Genomic DNA, 10,966 nt, shown 5'->3' with positions numbered 1-10,966 from the left:
AAAAAAAGCCGTTGCCTCAGGGTTAGGTTTTTTGGTTTGTTTTTGTTTGGGGTTTGGGGGGGGGGGTTGGGGTTTTTTGGGTTTTGTTTGTTTGGGGTGGGTTTTTTGTGGGTTTTGTTTTTGGGTTTTTTTTTTTTTAAATCTAAAGGCTAGTATTATCATTATCATTCACTTTTGAAGAACTTCTGCAGGAGCTATCAGCAAATTCCTACTGCAAAACACGCTATAATTCTCAAATGCGTGCTCCAATATAGAAGGTAAGAGGGAGGAAACTGAAGCAGATTCTCCTACAGTCTTATAAATAGGAGGTATCCAAAGATGTGTGTTTGCACAGCATGTACGTATGCAAAACAGAATGTGTTACTATTACACTGTGGTCTACATTAATATTTTCACAGCCATTATTTATGCAAAAATATTGGAGGTACTTCAGAACACAACTCAAACTTCACATTAGGTAACAATGAGTTAAACAGTAATTTTAATTTTTTTTATGGATCAAAGGAAGCACAGAAGTTTCATTAAAAAAAAAAACCTTTACAAATATTGATCTATACTAATCAGTCAATTCCATAGCCGTTGCTCATGTTACAACTCTTTTTCCCATACATGTACATGTGGGGTATCCAGGACTCCTAAACTGTTCCAATTCCAGGTATTTTATATTGATTTTGTTTAATGCTCATGAAAATTAATAATATGACTCTTAAAAACAGTTCACACACGTAAGACATACTTGCATAACATTTGCACCCCTTACTGCACATGATACAGTCATCACTTTTACTAATTAAAGTTTACTTCATAACCAACATATTAAAATTATTTTAATGCTTTAAAAAAAGAATTTTACAGATAGACTTTACTACAATAATAAATTTAGATAGATGTTCTCAACCCAAAAAGCCAATTACCTTCACTAATGGATCTTAGAGAAGTCCCAACTGCACACACATCCTCCTGGGTCACACTAGATACAGGAGGGCTAGTTAACCCAGTCTTTCTGAGTTTAGGTTGTCATCAGGCTCCCCAAGCTACCTAGGAAGCACTGAATTGCAAACCAAACTAGAGTCTACACTTCTGAGAAGACTGTTGGCCCTTTGTACTTCTTAGTGGCTTATAATTTTAAAGCTATGAAAATGTCTATAAAATCATGTGACCTGAGCAAGGGAAGCAGTTATTTCTCCTTTTGCACTAAAGACCTTCAAGAAAATAAAACACCAGAGCTTTTCAAGCACTGTTCAGTAATGAAGTGACTCTTTTTGCAAGGCCCAGCACAAACACACAAACTTCCCAGACTTCAGAAAAGATTTTTGGAGCCACTTCATTGCCATTAACTTAACAGAGCAGTAGGAACCAAGATGTCTAAAAAGGGTCTGGGAAGGTAAAAAAAAAAATTCTTCTCTTGTGCAAGCAGCAGACATCAACTTAATGACACTGGGAAAAGCTGCAATAGCAAGTAATTTAAAGGAAGATGAGAGGAGAAACAAACGGGGAAGAAGAAAAATAAGGAACTTCGATTTTGTTCAACAAGAAGGTTAGCTTTAGTTTCAGCAAGAGAAAGGTTAGCTTTTCCATACATGAATTAGTGTTTCAAACTTATAAATGAGTGTACAATTGCACAACACAAGCTGGGTACAACTCTTCAAATAAAAATTCAGAAATCTCCCTCCTAATAGTTGTAGATACTACAGCTGCTGAGTATGTGGACGAGGAGACTGAAGAGAAAAAGAAAATGTAAGATGCAACTATCCAGACAATATCTCTGGGCTGGCCACTCAAATTATTTTGTTAGTCAAGTATTTCTTCCTAAGCGCAGAGGGGACTCACAGCAGGAAACACCTGGATAGTTGTGGCTGGAAAGGATTTTTGCTCTTGATCATTACTTAACCTATGGTTACAATTACGTAGAGAAATTACCTTGAGGCTACAATTACCTTGAGCTTAACTCATAGTTATAGTTAGGCCTCCTTACAGTACTGTGGTAGTGATGGATATTTTGCATCCATGTTTTATTTCTTTTTGTGACTATGCTGACAAGAGATCATTTTAATTTCCAGACAAACAAGCCTTTCTACAGGTTTCTACAAACCTTTCTTTGCTGAAGTTTACATACAATAATTTAACTCCAAATTCTTTTACCTGGAAGTAACTATATTGAAAAGACTGACTTCTGATCTTTCTCTTCAAAATTTTAAAATAGGTTTGAATCAAAAACAGTAGTATCTCATTACTCAAACTTTAAGCACATTTTAACATCTTATATGTAAATCAGATATGCTAAAACCTAAGGTAAACAGATTTTAAAGTCACAAAAGTGTACACATGCATAATTTCTAAAGGTATGCAAGATGACACCGTAATGCCTGAAGATAGTTAATTTTTCACAGAATCACAGAATGAGTGAGGTTTAAAGTGAACTCTGGAGGTCACCATGTCCAACTCCCCCTGCTCAAGCTGAGCCACCTAGAGCAGGCTGCCCAGTACCATATCCAGATGTCTTTTGAATACCTCCAAGGATGGAGACTCTACAACCTTCCTGGGCAACCTCTACCAACAGCAGGTCACCATTACAGTAAAAAAGTTTTTTCTTATGTTCAGATGGAACCTCCAGTGTTTCTACAAAACTGTATTTTCTAGAGATATACAATTACAAGCATTTAAATTGAACTGTCACACAACAAATTGATGATTATCAGCTGCCAGCTGCAAATTCTGTAATTTTATATATCCACATACCTCTTCGAGCTCTCCTGGAGAAACAGGATTATCTTCGTACGTGGGGAAATGGCACCCTGCTTTACAACTGCAAAACCTGCCAGTCTCCTCACGTGGCTCCACTATTCTGCAGTTCACTTTAGAGCTCTCCATCGCCCTCCCATCTAGAGATTCTTTCATACTGCATTCTAAGCAGGGATCTTGGTTTCCTACTGACAACATCCCCGCTGAATCTTCTTGGGAATCCAATGATGTTTGTGCACTCTTCTCCATTCCAGACTTTTTTAATCTGGGAAGGAATTTTCCAGATTCAAGCTCTGATTTTCCATAATAATGCCCTTCTTTTTCTGCATCTTCTTCCAGAGGTTTGAGATCTGCTTGTGGATCCTCAAATACATCTACTTGAGAAGGGACAGCAATACCTCCCTCATCTTTTTCTGACTCAAATTCTGACTCACTTCCACCACCTGGAGAAAGTTCAGATGCAGAAATTGGGCGAAAGTGAGTCCTCGGAGAAATTCGTATAGCCCTGTACTGCGTTCGATCAACACCACATATCCTGGGGTGTAAAACCTCACTGTCTGAATCAGAGCACAGAATTGACTTAGGTTTAAAACTAGGGCTGAAAGACGCAATTCCTTCTGGCTCAAACGAACACTCTACATGAAGAACTTGTGAAAATGGATTGTTCAGGTCAAAGGAAGAGAATGAATATTCAAGCCCTGGTTCTTCAACTTGAAAGTTACCACAAGTTCCCAGTAAGTCTTCATGGAAGATAAAAGAAAACCCCTTATTTAATCCATTATCTCCACTCTTTGATTGCTCATTCTGTTCAAATGATACAAACGGCCTCCATAATTGCCTATGACCCGGGGCAAAGCTATTACCTGGTGTCATAAAAACATCTGTACCAGCTATTGTCACCACATCAGAAGCTGCACATTGTAATAAGCTCCCTTTGGAGTGACTAGGTGGCACCACTGCCCATTCTCCATCACTGTTAAATGTTTTGAGCTCCCCATACACACCACCAAGTATAAATGAGTTTTCTTTTTCCTGGTTAGCATCCCAAGGTTTTGATGGTGTAGTATAGTCACCACCATCTACTTTTGATAAATCATTTGAGACAAAGGCTCTCTTCTCTAAATTCTCCTTTTGGCCTTCCCAAAGATGATACTCTGATCTCTGCACTGCTTTATTGGGCTCTTGGAGGGTTTCAACTTTTGCTTCTGTATCCAAACAGCAGCAATAGTTATTTACATCAGTTGAAAACAATTCATCTTCTATTCCTTCTATTTCTACCATCGCTGCAGAATTTCTGTCTGTCATATTTGTCCAGATATCTTTAATAACCCCTGAGCTGTAGCCATCTCCATGAGGACTGCCTTCACTACACCCTTGTGTAGTTTCATAGTCTTTACTTTCTGCTTTTTGTTCTAGCTGAATACCACAGACAGATTCTAGCTTAGATTTTTTTTTGAAAATCAAAGTGGGCATTTCTCCTAAATTTCTAGCTTGTTGCTGGCAAGTTTCTTCTGGCAAAAAATCTAGAATTTCTTCATCTACATAATTCGAAGACACTCTAGGAACTACATAATTAATATCTTCTGCATTAAATTGCGTGGATTCTTCATATGGAATATTTAAAGTCTCATTGTCTGAACGTGTTTCTTCCGAGTGTGACCATGGACTACAGGTTCTTGTTGAAAGATTGGAACAGTGTTCATTTTCATCAAAGGCACTATTTTTGGTCCATATTAGCAATCTAGACTGTGTTTTCCCAAGAATATTAGCAGTGCTACTGGAATCTGCATTTTCATTTCCCAAGTTGAGTGTTTCAAAAGAAAATGGTAAAACAGAGTTACTGCATTGCACTTCAAACACTGAAAAACAAGAGTTTATACCAGACCCTTCATTCATATCTGAAAAGAGCTCTTGATTGCCAGCAAGCATGTGTGAATTAAGCATTGTGCTGTCTAAGATAGGGGAGAATCTGATCGGAGAATCTCCTCCAAAACTTTCCCCATCTGCATCACCAGAACTAGAAGATGAACAGCACTCCCAAAATTGAGCTAAATTACTAAGGTCTTGCAAGAACCACCCTTCAGCACCAACAGAGCTGGTCGAATCTGTCCATATTGCACTTTCCCCTTGCAACTCCATTCCATCTAACACTATGCAACATTCTGCCTCAAAATCAGTTTTTTCTTTACTCTTTTGTCGAATCATATTTAAAATCCGACTCTCCCCTTGCATCGTATCTGAGGCACCAGGATCCAACATGGATTGATCAATATCCACTTCATAGAAGTGTGTTAGTTCTGACAGATGAACATCATCTAAATATTTGTCGTCCTCTGGTTGAGAACATGTTGAGGTCCCAGCGAGGTCAATATCCTCATTTAGAACTGCAGGCATTTCTACAAAGTGACCATCGATGAAAGTACCTGCTGCGAGGTATGTTTTATGAATATTATTGTTGCTAATACAAAGACCATGCACTGATTCAGACAACTCTTCTACAGCCTCTGATGTTACACCACATATATCTTCTCTGTTGCGGTATGTAGTCTCCAGCTTGCTTTTTCTGCTAAGAGGAACAAAGTACTCTGTGATAGGCTCAGTATACCACAAGGGTTCTTCTTTATATTCCTTTTCATTTCTGCTGTCTAAATACAGATCTTTTCCATCGCTACCGCCAGCTTCTTTTCTTCCAATTTCTTTTAATGGCCTTTTACCTCTTTTGCACAGCTGTTTGATGGACCCGCTGCTACTGCTGCTACTGCTTCCGCTGTGGACTTTTCTATCGGCCTTTTCACCAGGTTTCACTGAAAGCCTGCTTTGCCCGTTACGCCCTTTTTTATTTCGAACCTCTCTTGTTTTATGTCTTACTTTAATACATTTCACTGATGCCTTGTATTCACCTTGATTACCACTAGAACTTGAGCCAGCCTCACTGGATCCAGATGACCAGGAGCGAGGACGCATCTTTCCCTCAGACTTATGTCGGACTTGCTTTTTGTACAAAACAGGCTTCTCTTCAACAGTGTTGTTACTAAATTTGTTTTCTTTCTCATTTTTACTTTTCTTCTGCTGGGTTCTTTCCTGTACAGTGGCAGATACTTTATTACTTCTGTCTTTAGTTACTTCGCTTTCACTATTGCAGTCCTTCGGAGAAGATGTATCTGTGCTAGTTGGTGGAGCTGTGGATGAAGATGAGGAGCTAGAGTAAGAGCATACTTTGGATTTATTCCATACAGTCATAATTTCCTGCAGGCAAACCGGCTTTTCAGAAAGAGGAGGAAACGCTTCATAATACCTGAAAAGCAAAACAGAAAGGTGACATTCAGATCGTAGAACTTAAAGACGGGCATTAAAATTAGAAAGCATTACTAAAAGCACATCAAAACACTACCAACCTAACTGTCAAAAAATCTAGTTTGTTCTATGTATGTACATGCCACTCAATGCACTACTTACTTGAGTGATAACAAAGGGGAGATTAAGATAAGCTTTAAAAGTGCTTATATTAATATAACTGTTCAAAAATATATCGCCAAGTGAAACTCCCATTTTTAGGGAGTACTAAACTTCACTTAAACAGAAATTGTGGATGCTTAGAACAGTGCAGACCTGACTCCACACTTATTAGCTAATATAGCAATTCACTACAGTCACCTTAAACATGTTTGATTCAGAGTATAAATGAGGGAGTCCTGAATTTCAGTCAGTTCAGTCCTGCATTTCATTTTCAAATTCTCTTTTGTTACATGAGACACTATATGTTACATTCTACATAGTTTGATTGTCCAGTTATTAAGAAAAAGCTATTGCAAAAAAAAAGGTATTAGTTCTTGAGTAATTTAAGATGCTTAACAGCTTTGTACAAGATTAAAATAAGGTTTTCTGTGACATTTAAAGTAGCATGTGTTTGACAGTAAGGAGATTTATACTTATTATCACATATATTTCAATGAAAACCTATTATAAAACATTCAGGAGTTAAATTAAGTTAAAGGCACATTAGCACAATCAGTTTCCTGAAGAAGTATCATCCGTTCAGCCACACTTCAGTAGACTGCTGCTGCAGTATTTATTATTAAAAGACACAGAAGCAGTCGTATCTCCAAGAGAAGTCAATGACAAAACTCCGGCATATTTCAGTAACACCGGATTCAGGTACTGGCTGACTAGCAGACCCGCGTTGGTTATAAGGAGACCAAAGGTTATAAAAGAGGGGTTTTTTCATATTTCTGCAACAGAGGACAAAGAGTTCTGGACCAGGAAACAGATTCTCTCTCTGCAAGTCTAACATGTCAATTCATGCTGTTTTAAAGGCTTTCAATTTGTCTAGTTGACTTGGTCTTAGAGAAACTAAAATACAGTACGGTTTGAGTTCTGCATGTAGTCAAAAGAAAGCAGTCAGGACTTTGCCAGAGATTAAACTAATTCATGGTACCAAATGCTCATATTTAAATACACAAGCTTGACAAAAGATGATGTCAGGAATAAGAAAGTATTTCTTAATATCCACAAAACTCCAGATTCCCCACTAAGTTAACTTCACCGTGTTAAAATATGGGAGTGAAAGGAGAAAAGCATCTCAGATACTAATAACAACAACAACAATAATAATAAATGCATACATTTCTACTTGATCCTTTGCTGTGGGAGATAAATCAGTCTCGGGAGACAAAGAGCCTTCTAACTTTTTGTGAATCTTCTCCTCTGTTTTGGAAGAAAATTCCAATGCTTAACAGAAAAATTCAAAAAGCCAGTGTATTTTATAACAAAAAGCACCAGGAAGTATACCCATAACAGTAGTAAATTTTCATAAAACACTGTAAATAACAGTACAATTTATAGTCTTGGTCTTATACCGAAAGAAATTGCAACTCAGCACCCAAGATTCAAGTTTTCCACAGCTGTCTTAAGTCCTGCAAATTCCCCAAACATGACTGACTAGCGGCTGCATGCAACTTCATGGTCAGCAACGCACTCTCAAGGAGACATCCTGTTGAATTTTTAAGTTATTTCATACCCAAATCCTTATCTCCCTCTCACATTGCTATATATAAAAGAGTATTTTTAAGATATCAACTATTTAACTAAATATTTTTATGAATGGTTGCATCTAACTTCACATGTATTTCATTAATACCACGTACCACTACAGTAGTTGCTGTAAAGAGTTGTGTAAGAATACTAAGAGCTGATTAATTTGTGTTTAAAAATAGAAAAAGGGAATGGAAACAGCTAAAATATTTCTTTAAGCAGGTAAATATTTTCCCCTTATTTATTCCTATTTATAATACACAATAAGCATAGTAATTTTAATATAGGTGTCAAAGGCTGCTACTATGCGCCTGAACCAACATTTCCGTGTGATGAATCTTCATTGAAGACACCACAATTTTATAATAATCTCTCCCTGCCCTAAGCTTGACAAAGTTAAGTCCCCATTATCATTCCCCTAAAGCCCAGAAATTTTAAGCACACCTCTCTGTGAAGGCTACTTGGATGCTCTTCACAGGAATAGCTAGTATATGACAATTTTTAGGCCACTCTACTCTTTTCATGTATGAATACGCAAAAGAAACAGAATTAAGCCAACTTCATTTTGATTTCTTTGGGGTGGAGGATGCTGAATATGGAAAATTTACTGAAAACACAGGCATAGCTGGATATGAACAGCTATAGTTTTTCATGAGGGAAAGTCCACTTGTGAATGGCTATTGCTCAGGTAAACAAAGCACACTGGTACAGAATTGCTTAAACTATTTAAATTAAAATTATTGAAATGTATTTGAAAACTGCATGGCCCATATTAAAAGCTACTGAATTAATAGCCTGCTCCCCCACCTCCACAGAAAGAATGTTACACAATTGATAAATGCAATATATGGCCTCAGAAAGTTAAAGATTTATTCCTTACCTTGCTTACTCTGAAGGTCTTTCAGTCTGGAGCAAAGCTCCTCCACTAAGGTTTCAATCCCAGAGCTCTGCACAACAAAACCAGGGAGGGGAGGAAAGAGGGGAATAAAGAAAATATAACTTACTAAAAAGAATATTAATTTTATAGAAACACACCAAAACAGTAAACATATCTTAGCAGACATTTTTCTTCTTATATGGTAACCACACATTAAAAAAACAACAAAAATTATTAGTAGATATAAATCCATTCCTATAAATACATTAATCAGAAGTCAAAATGATTTCACAGATACATTCATCCAGAGGTTTCAAACCAGAAGTCACATTTTTGCATTACTGTAAATCCAAGGTTTTTCAAACTCTGCACCATCACATTTACTGCACTGTATCACACAGGATTTAGCACAGAGCCTCAGGATAAAAGGTCAAGAATCAACCGATCACCAAGATGCATTTAAAAAATGCACAACTTAACCTGTGAGAAAGTGACTGACAAAAGGATACAGAAAATCAGGAGTGAAGGTGAAAAGGAAAACAGTATAAAGATACAGACGTGTAGGTGGCAAGGAGAGAGAGGAAATGTTTTGACTCTTCAGGCAAAACCTATCCCATAGTTTTGCTAGTTTACAGTGACCATTTTTTTCTTTTTAGACATGGTGGTGTTTGCTCAGGAGACGAGAGGGAAAAATAAACTCCTTATCTTCCCTGTAAGTCTGTTTTTCCTCCTTTATTCCCCCACATGAATCTTTCAACACATTCAAGTTTCCTTTTAGATACAACTTCAATGTTATTCTTACATGCACTATGTTCTGCTTTTACTATCTGCCTAGACTTGGGAGCTGTTCCTAGATAAAGCAGCAGCACCAGAACAGCAAAGTTCTGGAAGATAGAAACACACAAAGTGGGACGATATACTACCAACTGTGCCACAGGGGAAAACTCAGTGCTATCCTATTAGAATAAAAGTATCATGCCAGTCAGTGAAATAGCGGCCTACAGTTTCTTTTTAGAAGAAAAACCAGACAAGGTGGGTACTGTGTAGATATTAGTTATTATTATTTCCCTGCTCAGGGATCACATTTGGAGGTACGCTTTGCACTCTCCACAACTGCATACAGAAGGCTGGAATCATAGCAGAACAAGGCAATCCAAAACACGTGAGGAGGATGCAAGAAGTGCCCTGCACGTTACCACACTGTGGGAACAGTAACCAGAGAGAACTGTGCAGCGTCTTATACCCTATGTGCAGTTTCCTCATTAACAACTCTAGCACCTTGTTCCCGTCATATCCGGAGATCCTGAGACTTATACAAACCTCCTACAAAACCATCTCACCTTCAGAATTTGATCTGATCTTGTGTGCATACAGCCATGGAATATCCATTCTCTCCAGAGGTAACGCAGATCAAATATCAAGTTACAGAAATGCACAAAAGAAGTTTGATTTGCCATGGTGGTATAAAGATTTCATTCTTCCAAGATCTGAGAGTTTCTGTTCCCTCCCAATTACCAGCTAGAAATTGTTGAGAACTGTGAATGTATGTTGCTAAAGCACAAGCCAATATTATGGAAAAGGGAATACTAACTTATATACGGAAACAAGCTTGTTTAATTCTGTCAGAAACAGACACTTGAAAAACCATACACTGAAGCAGTGGCTTGTATGCTAACTTGTAAATTTTAATTATTTGCAGTCAAGTGAGAAAGCAATTTTCTATTCCTCACTGCATTGCTGCACTGAAGTGCTAAATATAAACCTTTATGCCACACACTTAACCGAGCATGACTTGGCAGTATTAAACTTCAGAAGGCATCTCCTATCTCAGTAAATTTACCAACACTGAGTAAACCGTTTAGGAAGAACCAAGCAGCACAGTAATACGGACAAACCTGAGCAGTTGTAATAATTACCACTTTATGCCTAAACCATCCCGGACTCCCCCCAAAAGGGCAACAGAGGAGGAGCTGGCCTTGTTTTTGCCTAGCTCTCCAAACCATCTAATCTGAAGGACACCTGTAGCAAACACTCAAAATCTAAGGAATATAGATTCACTTCCTTAACTTAATGATAACATCACGTCAACCCCCCCCGCCCCATCCCCAAAATCAGCAACAATATGCTTACCATTACACCGAAGAAGTGAAAACTTTTGGAATCAAACGCTTAATTTTCTCCTGTACCATGAAACTAATACTTGAGTCAGCTGACACGCTGCACGCTGTCCTGCATAGCGCGCTGATGTAGCTAGCGCTAGCTTTAACCAAAAAAAAAAAAAAAAAAGGGGGGGGGAAGCCACTGGGCAGAATGCCA

General features: G+C 37.9%; 1 protein-coding gene across 1 annotated transcript in view; it reads right to left on the bottom strand.

Moving 5' to 3' along the window:
• KIAA0232 (KIAA0232 ortholog) overlaps nucleotides 1–8,728 on the bottom strand; it is a 19,582-nt gene extending 10,854 nt beyond the window's left edge. Inside the window, exons 1-3 of the mRNA XM_010137252.1 lie at nucleotides 8,654–8,728; nucleotides 7,365–7,446; nucleotides 2,740–6,037 (exon numbers count right to left, since the gene is read on the bottom strand). Of these exons, the coding sequence (XP_010135554.1) occupies nucleotides 2,740–6,037; nucleotides 7,365–7,366 (3,300 nt within the window). The 5' untranslated portion in view covers nucleotides 7,367–7,446; nucleotides 8,654–8,728. The remainder of the gene's footprint in view (nucleotides 1–2,739; nucleotides 6,038–7,364; nucleotides 7,447–8,653) is intronic.
• Nucleotides 8,729–10,966: the final 2,238 nt, after the last annotated feature.

This window comes from Buceros rhinoceros, unplaced genomic scaffold (assembly GCF_000710305.1).
Source record: "Buceros rhinoceros silvestris isolate BGI_N320 unplaced genomic scaffold, ASM71030v1 scaffold14200, whole genome shotgun sequence".
Taxonomy (NCBI): domain Eukaryota; kingdom Metazoa; phylum Chordata; class Aves; order Bucerotiformes; family Bucerotidae; genus Buceros; species Buceros rhinoceros.
The sequence above is the reverse complement of the archived record's forward strand: the minus strand, read 5'-3'. Positions and strand labels throughout refer to the sequence as shown.